The following is a 27,660-nucleotide window of genomic DNA, read 5'->3' on the forward strand; positions in this document are numbered from 1 at the left end:
ACATTCCAGCAATGCTTTTATTATAACCAAATGTGTGTAATTCCATTCTTCACTTGTGATAATATAACAAGAACATCCTTTGTGTCTGATTATGAATCACTGTTTATTCCCGTACAATGTTAGGCTGGAAATCTGGTCTCACAGCTTGAGTTAATTCGGCAGCATACATTTCATAGCGTCCAGTCATCTGCATGAAGGAAGAAATAAATCATCAGTTTCTTCTAATTTGCAGTGTAACTCTTTATTCCAGAAATAATTTAGAAAACTTGCTAGTTCAAGAAGCAACATATAGGTCTCTTAATAAATAAGCAGCAAATGTTGAGACTGCTTAAGCATAGTTTAAAAACTGTAAAAGAAATCTTGGTGTTAATGTGTTTTTGCATGTTTGAGTTGCTGCAGGTACTTACCTTGAAGTTCCACTTATCATTAGTCTGTCGACAAAGATTAAGGTCCAGTTCAGCAATCTGAAGACCATCACATACCCTACTTAGCCCAGGGGTACGACTCCCATCAGGAGCAGCTACATAACTAGATCCATAAAAATGGCCAAAGTCATGATGGGCTGAAGAAAAGAAAGATGTCCATTATCAAAGCTGTATAAGTAATGAAATACAGATAACTGTCTATATATATATATATATATATATATATATATATATATAATTAATTTTTTTAATGTAGAAGACTGAGGAAAATTCTGGATTCCATATTGGGGCTTTTCAAGCCTTTTGTTTATTTCTCCAAGTTTATTCCCTGGCTAACTAAGGCCAGGGGGCCTCGCTTGGTGTAAACGTCACGATTTGGCTGCTGCAGAAACACAGCGGCAAAAATCGTGGCGTTTCACAGTACCCGCAAAGTGGAATGGATTCGGGCTAATCCCATCCTCACAATGCAGAAATAAAAATCCATAGCAGAAATGCTAAGTTTTAAAAAAACGCTCATGTTTTTTGGAAATTGCAGCATGTCAATTATACCTATTGTTCTGGGAAAAGCGGGCTGGAAAAACCACAATGTGTTTCTGCCGCAGTTATCGCAGAGATTTTTGGCTGCAGCTTGCTACTTGGGGCTTTAGCCTTAAAATGTGTTTTAAAACACAAATCTGGAGTAATGAAGCAATGTTCCCCTGTAGTGCCTCTCAACGGTTTGTGGCCACAAATGAACATTGATGCTGATGGGGATTCCATAAGTGGATTTGAACTAGCTATGAAAGCATAGGACTTACTCTGGTCACTGTGTCAACTTTACCCTAGACACAACTATACCCTAGACACACATGCCACATCCAGGGGCCTCCACCAACCTTAACTAAGTCCTGCTGCTGTCGTTCACATGTCATACACTGTACAGAACCACAATTATAGAGTGCATAACCCACAACCATGTTTATATTTGAAGAAAAGTGCAAGTATACTGGTTGGTGCCATATTTAACATTGAGTATAATAAATTGCCTAATAATTTAACTAGGGGAGATTTGATATTACTTTAGACTAAGTACTATATGCCTTAATTTAGCAAATAAACTATAAATGTACTATAAATCCTTTCAATCTACACACAAATGATAGTACTAGAAGGCTTTACCTTTCTTGCCATCTCCAGAAGTGAACTCGTTTTCAAAATGCTCCTGAAAAGAAATATTCAGAAGTAAAGGCTGTGTATCATAAATCTTCTTGTCTTCTGCAGTGCTCCACAGGGGATATGTAATAAATTTACAATGCCTAGACTGCCAGCTATCAAAGGAAATCACAAAGGAGATCAAATTCCCTAATGTAGAGGGTGACCTAAGGGCAGTGCTAACACTGCAACCCCTATAGTTACACCAGTGGGTGAGCACCACTTACCCTTAACAGGCCACGTTTGTTAATCACATGGCCTGTTTGTAGGTTAGTCTCATTCAAGTGAATGGGGCTGAGTTGCATTATCAAACATAGCATCTAAGCAATGTATTCATTGGAATGGCAAGAGGGCTCACCCAAGCACTGCACTGTCATTAACCCACTTATAGGTTGGGGTCCAAGGTTTCAGACCTCATTAATGTTATACTGATGACTTATCCTAAGGATAACATCATCAATATTACAAGTCTGGAAAACCACTTTATATCAAAAATTAAAGGTGTTGTTCAGGAATTTGTAAGTATAGGCCATATATATGTATATTTATATAGGCCAATATACAAATTCCTGGACATCCTTTTTAATTTATGATACAAGAATGAAAGATTTAGGAGGACAGACACATGGTTTATACTCACAGTTCCCACACGGTTGATGGCACAGGTAAAACAATGATTGGCAATAGAGGCATTCCTTGCTTCTATGGGCCACAAAGACTCACTACAAACAAATTGAGACCACAGTACTTTAATGTTGCAATAGAAAATCTTGTCTTATTGTTAATGTAAAAAAGGTTGTTTGTATCAAAGACTCTACAACACAAAATATTTCTTACTACTATATCTGCCAAAAAACTTAAGCTTGTGGTAAATGTATTCCAAGATGTTGCCAGAACAAAACAAAAGTGTGGTTTTGTAATGCAGCCTGCCGTGGCTTCTGCCTGGGTTACTATTATGAATTAACTCTGCTTGCGCTGACCTTGTGTTGTCACTGTTCAGGTTTCGATATGTCTCTTTGGTGCTCTCTCAAGCAGTCTGAGTCATTTTCACAGCAAAGAACCCACTCCAAGATGTGTTATCCCTGCAGCAAAATCCAGATCCCCATTTGAGGGTAAGGATGAGCCCCATGCTGCAGAATCAGTGTTTTTTTTTGTTGTTGCAGATCTTGCTGTAATTTTTTGAGCCAAAGCCAGGAGTGGATTGAGCAGAAGGTAAAAGTATAATCACTTTCTATATATTTCCTATTCCTTTTGTAGCCACTGTTGGCTTTTGTCCAAAAAGAAAAGAAAAAAAAACAAAAACGCAGCAATGTGGGGCCTCAGCCTTAGGCCAGGGCTCCAAGGGTTGGAAATGCTGCGATTTTTCCGCCGTGGGAAAAATTGCGGCATTTTACAGCAACTGCAAAGTGGATGGGATTCTTATGAATCACATGCCCACTTTGCGGTAAAAATTGCGTCGCGGACAGGCAGTGATTTCCAAAACTGGTACGGTTTTGGAAATCGAAGTATGCCAATTATATCTACAGAAACGCCAGCGGTTTCTCCATAGATATAATTGTAACAGAAAGTCCGCAGAGGAAAACTCTGTGAACTTTCTTTTTAAAGCGCTGCAGGAAGAACCACGATGCGTTGCTGCCACGGTTTTTCCCGCAGTGCTTTATTGCTGTGGGACGCCACATGGGGCCTTAGCCTTAAAGAGTGAATATGAAGGAACTTAGTTTAGACAATGCCAATGGGAGTATTCATAAGTCATATTCATTCAGTGACACAGTAGGTCCACACCTGCCGAGTTGCAGTCTAGTTATTGTCCAGACATAAATTGGTAAGGGCACAATCCATATTAGTTTTATACTATTTACAGTCACACTAATGTTTAGTATATATAATTTTTACACAAATGTGAAACAAACCAATTGTTAAAAAGTATGACCCTAGCTCTCTTTGTGTGCTGGCTCTTTCTATGGCCGGGACCCCACTGGACAGAAACGCCGTGATGTGCCCGCAGCAAAATTGCAGCATTTTACAGTAATGGCAAAGTGGATGGGATTCTAGCAAGTCCCATGCCCACCTTGCAGACACGCCACAATCTCCAAAACCGGCATGGCTCTGGAAATCAGAGCATGTCTGTTACACCTACGGAAACGTCAGCAGTTTCCCCATGGGTATAATTGTAACAAAGTCCGCTGAGGAAAACTCTGCAAACTTTCTGTCTAAAGCGCTGTGGGAAGAACTGCGATGCTTTGCGGTTTTTCCCGCAGCGCTTTTTTGCTGTGGAAAGTCCTCTGGGGCCTTAGACTATATCTACAATTATTTATTCTGTTGAGTCTATTGAAACAAAGTAGTATTATAATTGTATCACAACCATTTTAACAAAGCAGAGTAACTAAAGACAGAGTATTGTAATATTTGTTTTACAGTAAGAATATTGTAAAACAAATTAAATAATTTTATAAATAGCAACTGTAGAAGCTGAATGAGCAGAGCTACTAAATGTTTTATTTCACTGTTATTTGTCTACAATGATTTATTACCTTAGCTCTCCAACAGTGGCTGAAGGGTTGAAAATAATTTCTGCTCCATTCAAGCTGTACATTAACCAGTTAAGGGGGTGGTGTCGTCCATAACAAATGTTTACAGCAATCTTCCCATATGCAGTCTGAAATACTCTGTGACCTGTGTTTCCTTCCATGTAATAAGTAGACTAAAATACAAAGAAGACCAAGAAACATGAAATACACTTGATCTTAATATCCTTTACTTGAAGACGTATTCCCAACAACACAATCATATTTAAGTTTGGAAACAATTAGCAGTTTTTGCATATTTAAGTGATTGAAAACATTTCAGAGTTTGAAAGATTTTCTCATTTTGTGGAGTCAGTCTTTTGGCTGGATTGGTTGCCAATGGATACTGCCATGGATGCAGGAACTTGCCATAGTCTGGGACTTGTCAGAAACCCAAGCTATGATTTCCTTAATGTTGCCTTATTATTGTCTCAGACGATAACCTGTCCACAATAGGGAAATTCTGGCTGGTCCCAGACTAGAGAAAGTCCTTGCATTCATGGTCGTATCCAAGACAAAAGACTGTCACCTCTGGGTTGTTTAGAGAAAGATCTATATAAGGCTGCGGCCCCATGTTGCGGAAATTCAGCTTTACTTTTTGTTGCTGATTTTGCTGTGGCATTTTGAGTCAAAGCCAAGAATGTCTATAAAAGGAATGGGAAATAGGAAGTTCTTCTATATTCTGCTCAATCCACTCTTGGCTTTGGCTCAAGGAGCCACAACAAAAAAGTTCCATTTCAGTAACATGAGGCTTTAGCCCTTTACCTATATTTTTAAAATTTACCACTCATCACTGTTTTTAAAGCCTCATTTCAGATACTTTTTATTTTCTCCAGCCTTTTATTAAAGGCGATACTGCAGCGTAATGAAGAGTGAAGCCAGCCACCTGGGACATCCTGATGAAGCTGATGAATATCTTAAAGGGTACATTCACACAGAGGAAAATGGTGAGGGATTTGGTGTGGAATTTCAGCGCTGAAAAAAAAGCCTCCCATTGACGTCAATGGGTTCCATTTTCTGCTAGCAGAATATTCTAGCAGAAAATTCTACTAGCAGAAAAAGAAACCCATTGAAGTCAAAGGGAGGCTTTTTTTTCAGCGCTGAAATTCCACACCAAATTCCTCACCATTTTCCTCTGTGTGAATGGACCCAAAGGGCAAGTTCACATGGGGTTTTTGGTCCAGAACCTGAGGTGGAGGCCGCTTCAGGTTCCGGACCAAAAAACGGATAGCCGCGACTGAATGCCGGTGCACTGCACCAGCATCCAATCGCGCACTCCGCTGCGAATTAGGCCCAATGAATGGGCCTGGTCAGGAGGGAGTGTCTTCAGGCCAAATTGCAAGGCGAAATGGCCTGAAGAATAAGCATCTCACTTCTTTTTCCGGCTTCCAGCTCCCAGAAAAAAAAGACCTGACTGGCTCCCATTGATTTCAATGGGAGCCGTCTTTTTGGTCAGGATTTTGAGGTGGATACGGCCTAAAAATCCTGACCAAAAAACTCAGTGTGAACTTACCCTAAAGCAGATCTCCAGTGACAGATGCAATTTCCTCAAATAAGGCCTCATTCACACATCCACATGTGGCCCGTGTTATTCAGACAGCACCCCACCATACACTTTTGATGGTGTTGTGCTGTTCATGGTTGATCTGCTTCCACAATTTGTATGTCTGTGATGCCCTTAAACTTTCATTGGTGTGATGCATCATTATCAGTGAAATAATAAATATGTTGAAATTAATAGGCACACATGCCGCAAAAAATACAGATGCAAATACTTATGTAATATGTGGATTTCTGAATAAGGCCTTATATTGTCATGAAAGGTTATGGTTTCAGATGACTGCATACAATATTACACATTGTCCCTCTTCACAATATTACAGATTGCCTATATAGATGTTACTAAGCAGTGAAATGTTCTCACCTCATTAAAATCCCCTACTCTTGGGATGTGATTTTTGCGGCTCTTGCCAAGGACAGCTCCTGTATTTGATATGACCACGGCGGTGTTCCATAGTGTGTCTCCATGCAACTCATCTCTCTCCAAGATTGGAGAAACAATCACCATGTTATACTTCTTTGCAAGCTGAAAAGTGTTGAAGGGAAAAAGCACTAAAATGATTTATGCTACAAGGTCTGACATGAAGTGAGGAAACATTGCAAAGCAATAATAATTTAGCATGTTACATAAATGTTAAGTTGACCCAAAATTGCAAACATAAACTAAGACAATACTATAACGTCAAAGGTGGTGTTCACATGTACGAATTTGAGCTGGATGCCACCTGAATATCTGCCTCAAATTCCTCCTGAAATCTGCCTCCCATTCATTTCAATGAGATGCAGTAGCTGTTCCTTTTAAAGGAACCCATTGAAGTCAATGGGAGGCTTTTTTTTTTTCAGTGCTGAAATTCCACACCAAATTCCTCACCATTTTCCTCCTTGTGAATGGACCCTTTATTTTTTCAGCTAGCAGAAAAAAAAAGCATCCTATGGGCCCATTCACACGGGCACAGAGGGGGCGGATTATGGCGTGTAATCCATGTCATAATCCGCCCCCTCACAATGGTGGTCTGTGGAGACCGCTAGTGTTCTTTTTTTCCACTAGTGGCATGTTGCCACTAGTGCAAAAAAGAAGTGAGCTGCCCTTTCTTCAGGCGTTTTCCGCGGCTTGTTGAGCCGCAGTGTCCGCAACATCTGGAGTTGGCCCATTCATTTGAGCCGACTCCGGAGGGGGAAGCTGCGACTGTGACAGTCTTGGCAGGCAGGTTTTGACCCGATAGTGACGTGGCTCCCCAGTCACTTTCGATGCCAAAATCTGCCCCACCACCCCCTGTGTGAACTAGCCCTACTTGTTCTTCAGGTAGACTGTCCCTGAGAATTTCCAATGAAGGTAATGGGAGGCGCAAAATATCTTTTTTCAACGACACAGAATTTATTACGTCCCACTCATGGAATGTGGAATTTGACCACGTTGCATAAACATTTGTTGTTGCAGATTTTGCTGTGGTTTTTTTGAGCCAAAATCAAGAATGGCTACAAAAGGAATAGGAAATCTATAGGAAGTGCTTATATTTCTACTTTCTGCTCAATCTACTCTTGGCTTTAGCTCAAAAAAACAAAGCTAAGGGTGCATTTACATGGAGTAACGCGGCACTGATTCTGGCACGATAACTTGCCTAAGAATCAGCGCTGCAAAACAGAATCCCATTGACTTCAATGGGTTCCATTTAACACGTGTAACACATTGAAATCAATGGGAGGCTTTTTAACCCATTGATTTCAATGTGTTACGCGCATTAAACGGAACCCATTGAAGTCGATGGGATTCTGTTTTGCAGCGCTGATTCTCATGTGAGTTATCATGCCAGAATCAGCACCGCGTTACTTCGTGCAAATACCCCCTAAATCTGCAAAAAAAAAAAAAAAAAGTGTGTTTTTGTCTCATGGGGCCTCGGTCTCTAATTCCTGAAGCAGTAAAGGGCTTATTCACACCACAGTGAATAAAGGCCATGTGAAAGCTGTTTTTTGAATGGGTTTTTAAAACCCAGAAGTGTCTACTTGTCTACTCACACATCCGGTTTATGATGGATCAATTTCACAGCCACCAAGAAAACCGATAAGCTTTATCTTTGCTTTGGTGGTCATAAAAAACAGACATGTGAACAGGCCCATAAGCATTAATGAGTTGGGACATTATGCCCATGGTCATGTGCATAAAGCCTAATTGCTTATTAATAGTATTATAGAATCTCCCTTTTTCACAACAATGTAAAAGTACACTGAGAAGTGCAAAGATCAGCCACCACAATTCATAGGTTAGCCATAGTTTACTTGTGTACAACACTAGGAAGTGGTGCCCGGTGTCTGGCGCTACATTTGACCAGAAAAAAAAAAACCTCTCATAATTCTAAATATACTCCCAATATAAAAAAAATATGATGTAACTTATAGCATTTTCTCTTTGATAAAACAGAGAATATAAAACTGAAATATTTAATCACAACCACTGCATACAATATTTTACCTCCTGGCAGAACTTAGTAGTGATTCCATTTTCAGCTGACTCTGCAAATTCTGTCCATGGCAGTCGCTCTCTTGTACAGAAGGCAAAAGGCATAGCTGAAAGGGTACCATAGGGAAGTTAGGACGTCGAATGACCAAGTACACTTACTAAATAATAAACTTTGAACTCTTGAATTGTCACTGAATTAACAAGAGGGATATAGTTACACTCTAATTGTTTATGTGGATTTCCTTTACAAATTAAGCGGTTCATGATTTATTATTAATTTGAAAGAAACAACGCTTGCGGTTTCCCTATAGATTTAATAAAAGAAGAAAAACCACAGAGAAATATGCAGCAGAAAAAAAACAAACCAGTTTTTTTTTTGTTGCAAGATTTGCTGCAAAGTCAAAGTTGGTTTCAACAGGAATGGAAAATATATAGGAAGCACGTATACTTATCCTTTCTTTGGCTTTGCTTTAGGGGGCATTCACATGATGTAATGTGGCACTTATTCTTGCACGATAACTCGCGTAAGAATCAGCGCTGCAAAACAGAATCCCATTGACTTCAATGGGTTCCGTTTAACGTGCATAACACATTGAAATCAATGGATTAAACGGAACCCATTGAAGTAATTGGGATTCTGTTTTGCAGCACTGATTCTTACGCAAGTTATCGTGCAAGAATTAGTACCGTGTTACATCGTGTGAATGCCCCCTTAGATCAGAAAACCGTGCTGCTTTTTTTGTTGCAGTTTTGATGTGTTTTTTTGAGTAAATTTGGCAAAGTGGAGTGAATTTAGCAAAAAGGAGACATATAAGTGCCTCCTATTTATTTTACATTCGTGTTGAAGCCAGCCTTGGCTTTGGCTCAAAAATCTGCAACAAAAAAACCTTTTATTGGGCTAAGGCCCACATTGCAGAAACAGCTTTCTTTTGGCAGATATTGATGTAGTTTATTTTTTTTAGTGAATTTAGCACAGTGGTATGAATTTACCAAAAAGGAGACATACAAGTGTCTCCTATATATTTCCCATTCCATTTGTAGTTATTTTTGTCTTTGGCTCAAAAAACTGCAACAAAATCTGCAATTAAAAAAGCTGCATTTTTCCTGTTGCAGAAATGCAGTAGGAAAAAAAACGCACCGTTTTACCATACCAACAAAATTAATGAGATTCTGGCTAATCCCATCCACACATTGTGGGAAAAAAATGTTTTGGAAAAATGTTTTCCCCATATATTTTATACGGAACAAAAACCGCAAAGGAAAAATGCAATGAAAAGCGCTGCAGGGAAAAAAAATGTGTCCCATGTTCATGGGGCATTTAGCTGCATTCCACAACATGGGTCCTTAGCCTAAACAGTGATATCCAATACTGGTGTGAGCAGCACGCTCCATAGACTGAGTGCATGGATTCCACAGGTGGCTGACCAAAATCTATCAAATCAAGATAGTGTTTGTATGGACGGATGGACAGCACTCTATGATTGAGCTTGTTTGTCAAGTTTATTCACAGAGTACACATTCCATGATAGATATCATAGAAATGTAGATATTCAAGTGCAACGTAGGATAAGTAGGCGAGATGACTGCCACAAATATGAAAGATTGATGTAGGGCACAGGGAAAGAGTCCTGGTAAAGAACCCAGAAGTATTGAGGTGGTAGTGCATGTGTCAGTAAGCTCCTGGTGGCAGTCAGGTGCCACAGCAAAAAATTGTGGCATTTATCGAATCCCATCCACACTTTACAGAAAAATACCCGCAGCGGAAATGCTGCAATTTCCAAAACCATTTCATTTTTGGCAATCACAACATGTCAATTATACCTACGGAAATGCTGGTGGTTCTGCTGAAACAGAATGTCCACAGAGGAAAACTTTGTGAACTTTCTTTGAAAAGTGCTGTAGAAAAAACGCAATGTGTTTCCGCTGCAGTTTTACCCTCAGCGCTTTTTGGACGTGGCCCACTATATCAGGACTTAGCCTTATGAAGTTTTATATCCAACAGTTTCTCTAGACATACAGTAACAAGTACAGAGCTAGCTGCATGTTTGTTCTTGACCCTTTGCACAGCTCACAGTAGGTTCACACTGTTAAAAAATAATGGCATGTTACACATTCACTTGACATATGGGCACCTCTAACCTGCATAGCACACATTGCTCGCTAGAATAGTTATCTTTTACTGGATGTCTTCTATTCAGAATGCATACATGAAGCTTCTTGAATGAATGAGCTGTAAGTGTCCTACAATGAGTTTGGTCCACTATTAGATTATATCACACATCATGGAGTACTGTGAAATGTGGCAGAACCCAGATATGTATCATATATCACTAGTATTAAAGCAACAAGTTATTTGAAGTTTGATACTTACTCCATGCCTCCTGAAAACATACAATATTCACATCACACATAGCTGCTACTTCCACAATCTCTGCAATGCGCCGATGCATGGCATTCACCTGTTGAAGCAAGCATAATACACATGATCTAACAATGATTCCACATGTCATAGCAAAGTGTTGCTCTTAACCCTTTATATAAGATAATTGTCACTATTCTAATACCTATGGGAAGTTGCCCAAAATATGTCTACATGAAAGAAACAGGTTACATGTTCTTGTCGGATGCTACTGCTCCCCACATAGAGATAACATTTGTCTGCCAACCTTTTGCCTCTAGCTGCTGCATCAAATTCAAGTGGACGCTCTTTTTATTTCAGTTTATATAATGACAACTCTCCTGGTTGTTATTGGAACCAGTCAACATCATGGCAGATTAGCTACTATATTATATTCACACATGGAAAATTTATTTCAGAAATTGATAAATTTGCCACATGTCCATATATCTTTACACTTTACTACATTATTATTTTAACGCAGTTCACATTATCAGTGCAAGACCTGTGCAGATAGTGAACAAGCGGTGCATGCTCAAGAACTATCAGAATTGCAAAAGCAGCTATGCATTAGAACAGGCTATTGAACAGGGGTAATGCAGGTATATAGACTCTAACAGTACTTAAAAGGATTTGTGTAGGAGGTATTCATGATGCCCACCATCATACATGGCTAGTGTCATATAGACGGGAAATGGACTCAAATTTTGCTTAACGCTATACAAAGAACATATGCATTACTCACTTTAACTCTATCTACAAAGTGTAAAATCATAAACCAGGTTGTCATATGGTGTAATATGCAGTTGTGGCAGGCTGCTAATGGGGAAACAATCATCTTAATTGTCAGTCCAAAACATTTTAGACTTACTACCTATAGTCAGCTTTAAGGCCACCATAAACGTTACAGCAAAGTCATCTGAACACATTGACTTGGAAGGGACTGGCTAACTACATTATGTGTATATCGGCCTCACTGTTCTTTCCAACTGGTTATGTTAAGGGAGAGAAGGATTAAGAGACATGTTTTTAAGCTCAGAATTTTTTACTCTCAGGGTAAGTTCACACAGAGATTTTTGGTCAGAATTTTGAGGCTGTATCCGCCTCAAAATCCTGACCAAAAAGACGGCTCCCATTGAAATCAATGAGAGCCGATCAGTTCTTTATTCCGGGAGCTGTTTCTTCCGGCTCCCAGGAAAAAAGAAGCGAGATGCTCACCCTTGTCCAGACTAGGCCCATTCATTCGACCTATTCCGGAGCGGAGTGCGCGGCTGGTGTCGGTGCAGTGTACCGTCTTTCAGTCACGGCTACCTGGCCTTTGCCTCAGGTTCTGGACCAAAAATCGCCATGTGAACTTGCTCTCAGAAGAGATCAGCTGCCATTAGAGATGTTTAGCTGCAGCTTACTCATTTTTATCCATTCTGTACTGAGCTTGTATGTGTATAGAAAAACCAGAAGGGAATAGCTGTCATCTGAACAAGCTGTCCCCTCTGGTTCTTTTCATGGTACATGGGCACTTTAAGAAGTAATGAAGTTTACGTAGTCATCAGAATCTTTACCAAAACAAATAGAGACTTTGGTGACTGGATATCTGTGTAACACAATCCACAGTGACCTGACCTGCACAGAGCGATGGCAGAGCCGCTCTGCTCTATAAATATCTAGCAGGACAGTGGCTTGTGCTAACAGTTTTGTAGTCTCAGCATACTTGCACACACTGTAAAAAGTCAATTGGGCAACATTGATTTCAAAAATGGAAAAGCGGAACAGATGCAAAAATGTCCATTTTTAAAGGCCATTAGATCCATCTGAGGCCACACATTGCGGAGACACAGTTAAAAATGGCTGTGAAAAAATACATGACGAAAACACTGTAGAAAAAAGCTTTCATAAAAAGTATCATAGAGAATGTTAGACAGTGCTGCAGATTTGCTGTGGAATTTTTTTTATTATATTAGTTGCCCTTCGGATTGACCAACAGAGAATCCACAGCGTAATACATTAGCAGCAAATGAGATTTTATATACTGCGGAGATTCTCAGTACAAAAACTGACAGAAATGTTACATCAGCTACATATCAATTTGTCCTGCGGATTTCCACTGTAGATTACCAACCAAAAAAAGCGAAATCTGTAGTGAAAACCCACAGGAACAATTGACATACATGTGGATTTGCTGCTGGATATGAGCAGAAAAATCCATCCCCTGTGCAGGTACCCTGTGCATTGCAAGACTGAAATATGTCCTTAAACCAAATCAATTATTTTTGCACTCCATGTAGAGGGGTTTAGAAAACCTCACTCATATATATTGTACTGTAATGTGTTATCATGGATCTTCGCGTGACAACTCGTGAAATGTCTACGCAGCTTTTATCCCTATCCTGTGATCGCTAGTTTAGAATAAAGAAAACATTGTGGACAAGCTCAGTGAGCACCAAGACGTTTGTTCTAATCGATTCCCTACGGATAAATTTGGGAATCTATCTGCACTTTTTAGTGTGATCCATCTTTTACTAAAATTATGGAAAATGGATCTCCTAAACGGAATGTGAATGGGGCCAAAGATGTTACTCACAACTTGTTCTCTCCCACTGAGATGTCTCCAGTATTCATCATTACTAGAGATGAGCGAACACTAAAATGTTCGAGGTTCGAAATTCGATTCGAACAGCCGCTCAATGTTCGTGTGTTCGAACGGGTTTCGAACCCCATTATAGTCTATGGGGAACAGATACTCGTTAAGGGGGAAACCCAAATCCGTGTCTGGAGGGTCACCAAGTCCACTATGACACCCCAGGAAATGATGCCAACACCTCTGGAATGACACTGGGACAGCAGGGGAAGCATGTCTGGGGGCATCTAACACACCAAAGACCCTCTATTACCCCAACATCACAGCCTAACAACTACACACTTTACACACTCAATACCACCTCTCTGACAGTAGGAAAACACCTTGAAACATGTGTATTTGGCACTTGCAGTGAGGAGAGCTTGTCACCAGCAGTGAATTTGGCCCTTGTAGTAAGTTGAGGTTGGCACCAACATTTGTTTTGAAAATCAGGGTGGATTGAGCCTCTAACCAGCAGAGTTTGGGCAAATTCATGGTGGAGGGAGCCTCTAAACACCCCAGTTTGGGCAAATTCATGGTGGAGGGAGCCTCTAAAAACCCCAGTTTGGACCAATTCATGGTGGAGGGAGCCTCTAACCAGCCCAGTTTGGGCAAATTCATGGTGGAGGGAGCCTCTAACCAGCCCAGTTTGGACCAATTAATGGTGGAGGGAGCCTCTAACCAGCCCAGTTTGGACCAATTAATGGTGGAGGGAGCCTCTAACCAGCCCAGTTTGGACCAATTAATGGTGGAGGGAGCCTCTAACCAGCCCAGTTTGGACCAATTAATGGTGGAGGGAGCCTCTAACCACCCCAGTTTGGACCAATTCATGGTGGAGGGAGCCTCTAAACAGCCAAGTTTGGACCAATTCATGGTGGAGGGAGCCTCTAAAAACCCCAGTTTGGACCAATTCATGGTGGAGGGAGCCTCTAACCAGCCCAGTTTGGGCAAATTCATGGTGGAGGGAGCCTCTAAACAGCCCAGTTTGGGCAAATTCATGGTGGAGGGAGCCTCTAACCAGCCCAGTTTGGACCAATTAATGGTGGAGGGAGCCGCTAAACAGCCCAGTTTGGGCAAATTCATGGTGGAGGGAGCCTCTAAACAGCCCAGTTTGGACCAATTCATGGTGGAGGGAGCCTCTAAAAAACCCAGTTTGGACCAATTCATGGTGGAGGGAGCCTCTAAACAGCCCAGTTTGGGCAAATTCATGGTGGAGGGAGCCTCTAAACAGCCCATTTTGGGCAAATTCATGGTGGAGGGAGCCTCTAACCAGCCCAGTTTGGACCAATTAATGGTGGAGGGAGCCTCTAAACAGCCAAGTTTTGGGAAATTCATGGTGGAGGGAGCCTCTAACCAGCCCAGTTTGGACCAATTCATGGTGGAGGGAGCCTCTAAACAGCCCAGTTTGGGCAAATTCATGGTGGAGGGAGCCTCTAAAAAACCCAGTTTGGACCAATTCATGGTGGAGGGAGCCTCTAACCAGCCCAGTTTGGACCAATTAATGGTGGAGGGAGCCTCTAAACAGCCAAGTTTGGACCAATTCATGGTGGAGGGAGCCTCTAAAAACCCCAGTTTGGACCAATTCATGGTGGAGGGAGCCTCTAACCAGCCCAGTTTGGGCAAATTCATGGTGGAGGGAGCCTCTAAACAGCCCAGTTTGGGCAAATTCATGGTGGAGGGAGCCTCTAAACAGCCCAGTTTGGACCAATTAATGGTGGAGGGAGCCGCTAAACAGCCCAGTTTGGACCAATTCATGGTGGAGGGAGCCTCTAAAAACCCCAGTTTGGACCAATTCATGGTGGAGGGAGCCTCTATAAAACCCAGTTTGGACCAATTCATGGTGGAGGGAGCCTCTAACCAGCCCAGTTTGGACCAATTAATGGTGGAGGGAGCCTCTAAACAGCCAAGTTTGGACCAATTCATGGTGGAGGGAGCCTCTAAAAACCCCAGTTTGGACCAATTCATGGTGGAGGGAGCCTCTAAAACCCCCAGTTTGGACCAATTCATGGTGGAGGGAGCCTCTAACCAGCCCAGTTTGGGCAAATTCATGGTGGAGGGAGCCTCTAAACAGCCCAGTTTGGGCAAATTCATGGTGGAGGGAGCCTCTAACCAGCCCAGTTTGGACCAATTAATGGTGGAGGGAGCCGCTAAACAGCCCAGTTTGGGCAAATTCATGGTGGAGGGAGCCTCTAAACAGCCCAGTTTGGACCAATTCATGGTGGAGGGAGCCTCTAAAAAACCCAGTTTGGACCAATTCATGGTGGAGGGAGCCTCTAAACAGCCCAGTTTGGGCAAATTCATGGTGGAGGGAGCCTCTAACCAGCCCAGTTTGGGCAAATTCATGGTGGAGGGAGCCTCTAACCAGCCCAGTTTGGACCAATTAATGGTGGAGGGAGCCTCTAAACAGCCCAGTTTGGGCAAATTCATGGTGGAGGGAGCCTCTAAAAAACCCAGTTTGGACCAATTCATGGTGGAGGGAGCCTCTAACCAGCCCAGTTTGGACCAATTAATGGTGGAGGGAGCCTCTAAACAGCCAAGTTTGGACCAATTCATGGTGGAGGGAGCCTCTAAAAACCCCAGTTTGGACCAATTCATGGTGGAGGGAGCCTCTAACCAGCCCAGTTTGGGCAAATTCATGGTGGAGGGAGCCTCTAACCAGCCCAGTTTGGACCAATTAATGGTGGAGGGAGCCTCTAACCACCCCAGTTTGGACCAATTCATGGTGGAGGGAGCCTCTAAACAGCCAAGTTTGGACCAATTCATGGTGGAGGGAGCCTCTAAAAACCCCAGTTTGGACCAATTCATGGTGGAGGGAGCCTCTAACCAGCCCAGTTTGGGCAAATTCATGGTGGAGGGAGCCTCTAAACAGCCCAGTTTGGGCAAATTCATGGTGGAGGGAGCCTCTAACCAGCCCAGTTTGGACCAATTAATGGTGGAGGGAGCCGCTAAACAGCCCAGTTTGGGCAAATTCATGGTGGAGGGAGCCTCTAAACAGCCCAGTTTGGACCAATTCATGGTGGAGGGAGCCTCTAAAAAACCCAGTTTGGACCAATTCATGGTGGAGGGAGCCTCTAAACAGCCCAGTTTGGGCAAATTCATGGTGGAGGGAGCCTCTAACCAGCCCAGTTTGGGCAAATTCATGGTGGAGGGAGCCTCTAACCAGCCCAGTTTGGACCAATTAATGGTGGAGGGAGCCTCTAAACAGCCCAGTTTGGGCAAATTCATGGTGGAGGGAGCCTCTAAAAAACCCAGTTTGGACCAATTCATGGTGGAGGGAGCCTCTAACCAGCCCAGTTTGGACCAATTAATGGTGGAGGGAGCCTCTAAACAGCCAAGTTTGGACCAATTCATGGTGGAGGGAGCCTCTAAAAACCCCAGTTTGGACCAATTCATGGTGGAGGGAGCCTCTAACCAGCCCAGTTTGGGCAAATTCATGGTGGAGGGAGCCTCTAAACAGCCCAGTTTGGGCAAATTCATGGTGGAGGGAGCCTCTAACCAGCCCAGTTTGGACCAATTAATGGTGGAGGGAGCCGCTAAACAGCCCAGTTTGGACCAATTCATGGTGGAGGGAGCCTCTAAAAACCCCAGTTTGGACCAATTCATGGTGGAGGGAGCCTCTAAAAAACCCAGTTTGGACCAATTCATGGTGGAGGGAGCCTCTAACCAGCCCAGTTTGGACCAATTAATGGTGGAGGGAGCCTCTAAACAGCCAAGTTTGGACCAATTCATGGTGGAGGGAGCCTCTAAAAACCCCAGTTTGGACCAATTCATGGTGGAGGGAGCCTCTAACCAGCCCAGTTTGGACCAATTAATGGTGGAGGGAGCCTCTAACCAGCCCAGTTTGGACCAATTAATGGTGGAGGGAGCCTCTAACCACCCCAGTTTGGACCAATTCATGGTGGAGGGAGCCTCTAAACAGCCAAGTTTGGACCAATTCATGGTGGAGGGAGCCTCTAAAAACCCCAGTTTGGACCAATTCATGGTGGAGGGAGCCTCTAACCAGCCCAGTTTGGGCAAATTCATGGTGGAGGGAGCCTCTAAACAGCCCAGTTTGGGCAAATTCATGGTGGAGGGAGCCTCTAACCAGCCCAGTTTGGACCAATTAATGGTGGAGGGAGCCGCTAAACAGCCCAGTTTGGGCAAATTCATGGTGGAGGGAGCCTCTAAACAGCCCAGTTTGGACCAATTCATGGTGGAGGGAGCCTCTAAAAAACCCAGTTTGGACCAATTCATGGTGGAGGGAGCCTCTAAACAGCCCAGTTTGGGCAAATTCATGGTGGAGGGAGCCTCGAACCAGCCCAGTTTGGACCAATTAATGGTGGAGGGAGCCTCTAAACAGCCAAGTTTTGGGAAATTCATGGTGGAGGGAGCCTCTAACCAGCCCAGTTTGGACCAATTAATGGTGGAGGGAGCCTCTAAACAGCCCAGTTTGGACCAATTCATGGTGGAGGGAGCCTCTAAACAGCCCAGTTTGGGCAAATTCATGGTGGAGGGAGCCTCTAAAAAACCCAGTTTGGACCAATTCATGGTGGAGGGAGCCTCTAACCAGCCCAGTTTGGGCAAATTCATGGTGGAGGGAGCCTCTAAACAGCCCAGTTTGGGCAAATTCATGGTGGAGGGAGCCTCTAACCAGCCCAGTTTGGACCAATTAATGGTGGAGGGAGCCGCTAAACAGCCCAGTTTGGGCAAATTCATGGTGGAGGGAGCCTCTAAACAGCCCAGTTTGGACCAATTCATGGTGGAGGGAGCCTCTAAAAAACCCAGTTTGGACCAATTCATGGTGGAGGGAGCCTCTAAACAGCCCAGTTTGGGCAAATTCATGGTGGAGGGAGCCTCTAACCAGCAGAGTTGTGGGAAAGCAGGGTGGAGGGAGCCTCTAACCAGCAGAGTTGGTGGAAATCAGGGTGGAGGGAGCCTCTAACCAGCAGAGTTGGGGGAAATCATGTTGGAGGGAGCCTAGTATTAGCAGAATTGTGCAACGCTTATGGTGGATGAGTATGAGGATGCGGAGGAATTGGAGAGGTTGAGTACAGACATGGAGTTTCATGTTGGGGTGCTTTACACAGGTGGGCACAAAAATGAAGGCTCTATCCAGTGGTGGTTCATTTTTATCAAAGTGAGCCGGTCGGCACTCTCAGCTGACAGACGGGTGCGCTTGTCAGTGATGATGCCACCGGCTGCACTGAACACCCTCTCAGATAGGACGCTGGCGGCAGGACAGGACAGCACCTCCAAGGCATATAGGGCAAGTTCAAGCCACAGGTCCAACTTCGACACCCAATACGTGTAGGGCGCAGAGGGGTCGGAGAGGACAGGGCTGTGGTCGGAAAGGTATTCCCGCAACATGCGCCTATACTTCTCACGCCTGGTGACACTAGGACCCTCCGTGGCGGCACTTTGGCGAGGGGGTGCCATCAAGGTGTCCCAGACCTTAGACAGTGTGCCCCTCGTTTGTGTGAACCGGTGAGAACTTGGTTGCCTACTGGAGGAACTGCCCTCCCTGCCGCCAACGTCACATGCTGGAAACATCTCCATCATATTCTGCACCAATTGCCTGTGGCAAGCATTGATGCGATTGGCCCTCCCCTCTACCGGAATAAAAGACGAGATGTTGTTTTTATACCGGGGGTCAAGGATAGCAAAGATCCAGTACTGGTTGTCCTCCATGATTTTGACAATACGCTTGTCGGTTGTAAAGCACCCCAACATGAACTCAGCCATGTCTGCCACAGTGTTAGTTGGCATGACTCCTCTGGCCCCACCGGAAAGTTCAATCTCCATTTCCTCCTCATCCTCCATGTCTACCCATCCGCGCTGCAACAATGGGACGATTCGAAGTTGCCCGGAAGCCTCCTGTATCACCATCACATCATCGGACAACTCTTCTTCCTCCTCCTCCTCCTCCTCCTCCTCCTCCATTAAACGCAGTGAAGCGGACAGATGTGTGGACCTACTCTCCAGCTGTGACGGATCGGATGCTATCCCTAACTCCTCTGTGTGATCTGAGTTATCCCTGATGTCAATCAGGGATTCTCTCAGAACACACAAGAGCGGGATTGTAAGGCTCACCATCGCATCCTCAGAGCTCACCCTCCTTGTGGACTCCTCAAAGACCCGTAGGATGTCACAAAGGTCTCTCATCCATGGCCACTCATGGATGTGAAACTGAGGCAGCTGACTTTGTGGCACCCTAGGGTTTTGTAGCTGGTATTCCATCAAAGGTCTCTGCTGCTCAACCACTCTATTCAACATCTGAAACGTTGAGTTCCAGCGTGTGGGGACGTCGCACAAAAGCCGGTGTTGTGGCACATGCAGGCGTTGCTGGAGAGATTTTAAGCTAGCAGCGGCTACTGTCGACTTGCGAAAGTGGGCGCACATGCGCCGCACTTTCACCAGTAGCTCTGGAACATTGGGGTAGCTCTTTAGGAAACGTTGCACCACTAGGTTGAAGACGTGGGCCAGGCATGGAACATGTTGGAGTCCGGCAAGCTCCAGAGCTGCTACCAGGTTCCGGCCGTTATCACAAACGACCATGCCTGGGCCCAGGTGCAGCGGCTCAAACCATATTGCCGTCTCATCGAGGAGGGCATCCCTCACCTCGGAGGCAGTGTGCTGTCTGTCCCCCAAGCTGATCAGCTTCAGCACAGCCTGCTGACGTCTACCAACGCCAGTGCTGCAACGTTTCCAACTCGTAGCTGGGGTCAATCTAACAGCGGAGGAGGAGGCGGTGGCGGAGGAGGAGGCGGTGGCGGAGGAGGAGGCGGTAGAGGAGGAGGAGGAGGGGGGTGTTCTTCTCGTGTCCCTGCCAGGAATGTTAGGCGGGGAGACGAGGTACACCGGGCCAGTTTGGGAAGCAGTCCCAGCCTCAACTACATTCACCCAGTGTGCCGTCAGTGAAATGTAGCGTCCCTGTCCGCATGCACTTGTCCACGCGTCGGTGGTCAAGTGGACCTTTGTGCAAAGCGCGGAACTAAGGGCCCGCCTGATGTTGAGTGACACGTGCTGGTGCAAGGCGGGGACGGCACACCGGGAGAAGTAGTGACGGCTAGGGACGGCATAGCGAGGTGCCGCAGTTGCCATCAGGTCCAGGAAGGCGGGAGTTTCAACAAGCCGGAACGCCAACATCTCCTGGGCCAGCAGTTTAGCGATGTTGGCGTTCAAGGCTTGCGCGTGTGGGTGGTTAGCAGTGTATTTCTGCCGCCGCTCCAATGTCTGAGAGATGGTGGGTTGTTGTAAAGAAACGCCTGATGGTGCCTTTGATGGTGCAGGAGAAGGAGATAAGACAGGACCAGGGGAGGATGAGGTAGAAGTCAACAAAGTGGCGGAGGCAGATGAAGTGGTGTCCTGGCTCGTCCTCTGGAGTGCATCGCCAGCACAGTCAGCAGTGGCAGTGGCAGAGGCAGTGGCAGAGGCAGTGGCAGTGGCGTGAACGGCAGGCGGCCTTTGTCCTGCCGTTGCTGCCTGCCACTGATTCCAGTGCTTGGATTCCAAATGACGGCGCATTGAAGTGGTGGACAGGTTGCTCTTCTCAGAGCCCCTAATCAATTTCGAGAGGCAAATTGTGCAGACAACACTATATCTGTCCTCGGCGCATTCCTTGAAAAAACTCCACACCTTCGAGAAACGTGCCCTCGAGGTGGGAGTTTTTCGGGGCTGGGTACGAACTGGAACATCTTGGGAGATTCCGGGTGTGGCCTGGCTTTGCCTAAGCTGCTGACCTCTGCCTCTGCCTCTAGCTACCCTTTTTGGTGCTGCACCTGCCTCAACATCCACACTACTTTCCCCGCTTGACATCCCCCCTGTCCAGGTCGGGTCAGTGTCCTCATCATCCACCACTTCCTCTTCCAACTCCTGTCTCATCTCCTCCTCCCGCACAATGCGCCGGTCAACTGGATGCCCCGACGGCAACTGCGTCACATCATCGTCGATGAGGGTGGGTTGCTGGTCATCCACCACCAAATCGAACGGAGATGGAGGAGACTCTAGTGTTTGAGCATCTGGACACAGATGCTCCTCTGTTAGGTTCGTGGAATCGTGACGTGGAGAGGCAGGTTGAGGGACAATGAAAGGAGCGGAGAACAGCTCTGGGGAGCAGGGACAGTTTGGGTTATTGTTCTGTAAAGCTTCGGAATTTTGGGAGGAAGGAAGACAAGACTGTTGGGTAATAGGAGGAGAGGAGGCAGAGTCTGACTGGCTGCTGGACAATGTGCTGTAAGCGTTCTCTGACAGCCATTGCAAGACCTGTTCCTGGTTCTCGGGCCTACTAAGGTTTGTACCCTGCAGTTTAGTTAATGTGGCAAGCAACCCTGGCACTGTGGAGTGGCGCAATGCTTGCTGCCCCACAGGAGTAGGCACGGGACGCCCTGTGGCTTCACTGCTACCTTGCTCCCCAGAACCATTCCCCCGACCTCGCCCACGGCCTCGTCCACGTCCCTTTCCGGGAGCCTTGCGCATTTTGAATTCCTAGTTAGAAATTGGCACTGTATACCAGTAGTAAAAATTGTGGGTGCACGTAACCCCAATATATTCTTTGAATTCCCAGTCAGACACTGGCACTATATGGCAGTAGCAAGAAATGAGGGTATTTGTATTCCCAATATATTCTTTGAATTCCCAGTCAGACAATGGCACTGTATACCAGTAGTAAAAATTGTGGGTGCACGTAACCCCAATATATTCTTTGAATTACCAGTCAGAAACTGGCACTATATGGCAGTAGCAAGAAATGAGGGTATTTATAACCCCAATATATTCTTTGAATTCCCAGTCAGACAATGGCACTGTATACCAGTAGTAAAAATTGTGGGTGCACGTAACCCCAATATATTCTTTGAATTCCCAGTCAGATACTGGCACTATATGGCAGTAGCAAGAAATGAGGGTATTTGTATTCCCAATATACTCTTTGAATTCCCAGTCAGACAATGGCACTGTATACCAGTAGTAAAAATTGTGGGTGCACGTAACCCCAATATATTCTTTGAATTACCAGTCAGAAACTGGCACTATATGGCAGTAGCAAGAAATGAGGGTATTTATAACCCCAATATATTCTTTGAATTCCCAGTCAGACAATGGCACTGTATACCAGTAGTAAAAATTGTGGGTGCACGTAACCCCAATATATTCTTTGAATTACCAGTCAGAAACTGGCACTATATGGCAGTAGCAAGAAATGAGGGTATTTGTATTCCCAATATATTCTTTGAATTCCCAGTCAGACACTGGCACTATATGGCAGTAGCAAGAAATGAGGGTATTTGTATTCCCAATATATTCTTTGAATTCCCAGTCAGACAATGGCACTGTATACCAGTAGTAAAAATTGTGGGTGCACGTAACCCCAATATATTCTTTGAATTACCAGTCAGAAACTGGCACTATATGGCAGTAGCAAGAAATGAGGGTATTTATAACCCCAATATATTCTTTGAATTCCCAGTCAGACAATGGCACTGTATACCAGTAGTAAAAATTGTGGGTGCACGTAACCACAATATATTCTTTGAATTACCAGTCAGAAACTGGCACTATATGGCAGTAGCAAGAAATGAGGGTATTTATAACCCCAATATATTCTTTGAATTCCCAGTCAGACAATGGCACTGTATACCAGTAGTAAAAATTGTGGGTGCACGTAACCCCAATATATTCTTTGAATTACCAGTCAGAAACTGGCACTATATGGCAGTAGCAAGAAATGAGGGTATTTGTATTCCCAATATATTCTTTGAATTCCCAGTCAGACAATGGCACTGTATACCAGTAGTAAAAATTGTGGGTGCACGTAACCCCAATATATTCTTTGAATTACCAGTCAGAAACTGGCACTATATGGCAGTAGCAAGAAATGAGGGTATTTATAACCCCAATATATTCTTTGAATTCCCAGTCAGACAATGGCACTGTATACCAGTAGTAAAAATTGTGGGTGCACGTAACCCCAATATATTCTTTGAATTCCCAGTCAGACACTGGCACTATATGGCAGTAGCAAGAAATGAGGGTATTTGTATTCCCAATATATTCTTTGAATTCCCAGTCAGACAATGGCACTGTATACCAGTAGTAAAAATTGTGGGTGCACGTAACCCCAATATATTCTTTGAATTCCCAGTCAGACACTGGCACTATATGGCAGTAGCAAGAAATGAGGGTATTTGTATTCCCAATATATTCTTTGAATTCCCAGTCAGACAATGGCACTGTATACCAGTAGTAAAAATTGTGGGTGCACGTAACCCCAATATATTCTTTGAATTACCAGTCAGAAACTGGCACTATATGGCAGTAGCAAGAAATGAGGGTATTTATAACCCCAATATATTCTTTGAATTCCCAGTCAGACAATGGCACTGTATACCAGTAGTAAAAATTGTGGGTGCACGTAACCCCAATATATTCTTTGAATTCCCAGTCAGACACTGGCACTATATGGCAGTAGCAAGAAATGAGGGTATTTGTATTCCCAATATATTCTTTGAATTCCCAGTCAGACAATGGCACTGTATACCAGTAGTAAAAATTGTGGGTGCACGTAACCCCAATATATTCTTTGAATTCCCAGTCAGACACTGGCACTATATGGCAGTAGCAAGAAATGAGGGTATTTGTATTCCCAATATATTCTTTGAATTCCCAGTCAGACAATGGCACTGTATACCAGTAGTAAAAATTGTGGGTGTATATAGCCCCAATTCTATTGCTAGGGGACTTGCAGGGTATTTCTGGGGTGAAGGTGGGGGGGCACACCGTTGGAACGGGTATCGGGGTATATATCGGGTATACGGGAATACACTGACAGTGTATTCCATTCAGGATCCTGGGAAAGCTGGGTTGCGGCGATTGAGCCCGTCAGTGCCACGTTACACTGACAAGCTTCTCCCTGGAATTTAGCTCTTACAAGAGCTGTTGGTTGTCTTCTCCTTCCTATCCTAGCCTGTCCCTGCCTACCCAGAATCTAAGCCCTAGCTAGCTGGACGGAAACCTCCGTCCTCGGTGAATTGCAAGCTCAGAATGACGCGAACCTGGGCGGCGCTGTTCTTTTAAATTAGAGGTCACATGTTTTCGGCAGCCAATGGGTTTTGCCTACTTTTCTCAACGTCACCGGTGTCGTAGTTCCTGTCCCACCTACCCTGCGCTGTTATTGGAGCAAAAAAGGCGCCAGGGAAGGTGGGAGGGGAATCGAGTAATGGCGCACTTTACCACGCGGTGTTCGATTCGATTCGAACATGCCGAACAGCCTAATATCCGATCGAACATGAGTTCGATAGAACACTGTTCGCTCATCTCTAATCATTACCTTCTCTAGCTGCAACAGGACAGCACACACAGAAAGCCATAAACACATTGCGGACTGACAAGTCTGCGTTTTAGCAGCTATACCTTGATAAATTTTCCTTGACATAGCTACATGGGGTACATCTATACTAGTGTCCATTTATTTGTTCCTTTTTAGTAACTTGCACGGTATGACACTAAATAACTTCCTATTAGGATCCTATCACTATATTTAGCGCCACTAAACCACCAGCAATTCCTCAAACAGATGGGGTTTACAGTCTCAATCATTCTATATATTCATAACCTGAGGTTTAATCAGACTTGATAATATATATATATCATGACTCCGTAGAAATGACTCTGAGACTCAATGCATAATGTGCAGATGAAGCTGAAGACTGAACACTTGGCCTGACTAATGGATTTGGTCCTTCTGTAAGTTAATCGTGAGTTCTGATTTTGACTTCTGATAATGGAGAATTTTTTCTCGTACGGTTTATGTGGTGACTACTTTGATTCTAAATTCAGCACAAGTCCATCTGGCTTTGCGACTGGTGCTGGGGAAGGCGTTCGGGTGTCTGGGACCTATCTCTCAGTTCTGTATAGAACTAAATATCTAAATATCTAGTTCTACTACTCTCAGCAAGATCATGCTGTTTTCTGATATTTGCTCCAAAGACTCTACCTTAACATTCGGTTTTACTATAGACAAGATTGACTAAGCCCCTTCTCCATAATATGCAGGTGGTTTACTATTTGCCTTTAATTTAAATGCAGTGTCCCCATCATATACCTTTAGGACATATTCACAAAATGTGTGATAAATATTTGATAAAAGGCCCACACCTACTGTATACAGATAACAGCGATGAGAAAGCTAATGCCTCTGGATAACAGACAGGTGGCCGTGCAGGAATGTGGTTTTCTCTGTTCACTTTTATGGGAGTTATAGAAATAGCTAAGAAACACTTGCCTGAAGGTCCAATAAATGGTTAATGTAACACCTATTAATTTTATTGCATATATGTGCATGGTTATCACACCTGCTCTGCCACTGGACTTGAAGTGGGCAGCTGGATTTTATTCTGAATTAATCCCACTCGGACTACCCGGGATCTTCGGAGCTGTTCATTAGCCGCATCAAACGCGTATCCCTTTAACTCGAATCCGTGTTCTGTGGCAGAATCCACAGCGCGACTTGGGAGCTCTAAAGTTCTAGAAAATATCACAACATCCACTTAGCATGTCACATCACAGTATATAACACTACGTTGTGTACTACATGAAGGAAAAACTTTGCGACTGACAGACTGTAGTCAGACTAACCCCTTGTTCACATCTGCATTTAATAATCCGTTTGGGCGATCCCCATTCGGAATACCAAACGCATCGGGGTCTGTGTGCTCTCCGCATGCTGCTCACGCGAATCATGCAGACATGAAAGTAGATCACAAAATACTGTTCTGTCTGCATATTCCATGCGGACACTGCGCGGAGAGCACACGGACCCTTATAGTCTATGGGGTCCATGTGCTTTCACTGCACACCACTTGCCAATGCGTTTGGTATTTGGATTACCAAACGCAGATGTGAACGAGGGGTATGGATCAGGGCACACACGTAGTATATAGCACTATATTGTGTGCTACACTGGGAAAAAGCTTGGTGACTCATAGATTTATAGATAGATAAATTGTTTACATGTAGACAGACTAAGGCTGTGGTCACATTAGTGTTGATTGACCATTCAGGACTCCATCCTTCATTCTGCTTAAAATATGCAGGCAGGACTTTTCTCTCTGCCGATTTTGGGTGGAAACCAGGCGGACGCCATTAGTCTATAGGTCTGCGGGTAACCGCTTTTTAAGCAGATAAGGTTTCTGTTTTCGGTCCTCCAGCGGACCTGAAGAATGGAAACCTGAATGCTAGTGTGAACCTAGTGTAAGGGTAGGCTCACATTTGCGCTGGGCTCTCCTCCTCTGGGGGATTTTTCTACGTACTGCAGAAATAAACAGCTGCAGAAAAGCTCAGTTTTTCAAGAATACACGGCGGCATGTCAATTTTTGAAGAAAAACCCAAAGAGAATAACACTGCAAAAACACAATGAATATGGGGCTTTACATGGGGCTTTAGCCTAAGACAAATGGTACATACACACAACTGAAATGCAAAACACCCATCTTGCATTTGAGTGTATGGAGAGGCCCGTGTAAGAGAACAAGACCTAGATTTTGAGAGTCTGTTACAAGCAGTTAAAATAATGGCCATGTGAATAGCTCCAACTGACAGGTGTCAGCTCCCTATTGATTATATATTTATGGCCTATGCTGATGATAGGCACTAAAAAAATATATGCCTGGACAATCCCTTTAATGGACCCCATTACGTCAGGAATGCAAGAGTTAACAGAACCTTGAATAAATATATAGTAAAGAGATATGTACATAGATGAATAGACATGTCAATAGATAGAAAACTACAGAAGTAGCTATAGACATCTAGATACATATACAGTATTTATAATGGTTACACTATGGTCACATCTGCGCCCCAGCGTCTCCTGTTCTGCTCCAGTGCAGACACCAATGGTGCCCAGCGGTCACTACTTACTATAATATGTGTTCTTTTAAACTGAAACCGCCAGGTAATAAAGTCAGACTTATTTGTCTGGCGATCTTTGGCGGTCACTGTAATAATGGAGATATGAACCCAGCCTTAGACTGTGTTCACATATACATCAGTTATATTAATGGAGAAGAGCAAAAAACATAACGGAAGCCCCAAATCCCTTGGACGGACCCGTATGGCTTTACATTGGCGTCTGTGGGGTTTCTGATGGAGAGTCTTATCATCTTACTGGGCACTATAGTGCAGAATTGTCTGCTAACCTGCCTGTCCCTGTTTGGATGGGACAGAGCCTCTATCACAGATGTGAACACAGCCCTATATGACTAGACAGCTATGAGGCAGACATGCGTTTATCAGGGTTCCTAGCATCCATGTGTTCCTCATGTAGTTAGTGGCAGCCGTCTGCTCTCACCTCAGCTCCTTGCCGTACAGCAGCCTCCATACTTCCCTCAGCTCCTCGGCAGGAATGTATTTCTTCAGGACGTGCTCCACAGATACCAGCTCTCCTGCCATGGTGACCGGTGTGCCCCTCCGGCCGTCAG

The 27,660-nt window shown here is 44.3% G+C and overlaps 1 protein-coding gene across 1 annotated transcript; it reads right to left on the bottom strand.

The window, feature by feature from the left end:
* On the bottom strand, positions 1-27,660 carry UPB1 (beta-ureidopropionase 1). Its single transcript, XM_075262676.1, has 10 exons — positions 27,531-27,660; positions 25,534-25,705; positions 10,567-10,654; positions 8,208-8,302; positions 6,105-6,266; positions 4,148-4,317; positions 2,257-2,338; positions 1,584-1,626; positions 408-562; positions 1-187 (listed from the first exon to the last, which is right to left on the bottom strand). Exons 1-10 carry the CDS (start codon positions 27,629-27,631, stop codon positions 104-106), a joined length of 1,152 nt encoding a protein of 383 aa, XP_075118777.1. The 5' UTR covers positions 27,632-27,660; the 3' UTR covers positions 1-103.

The sequence above is a fragment of the Leptodactylus fuscus genome, chromosome 1, assembly GCF_031893055.1.
Source record: "Leptodactylus fuscus isolate aLepFus1 chromosome 1, aLepFus1.hap2, whole genome shotgun sequence".
Lineage (NCBI taxonomy): Eukaryota > Metazoa > Chordata > Amphibia > Anura > Leptodactylidae > Leptodactylus > Leptodactylus fuscus.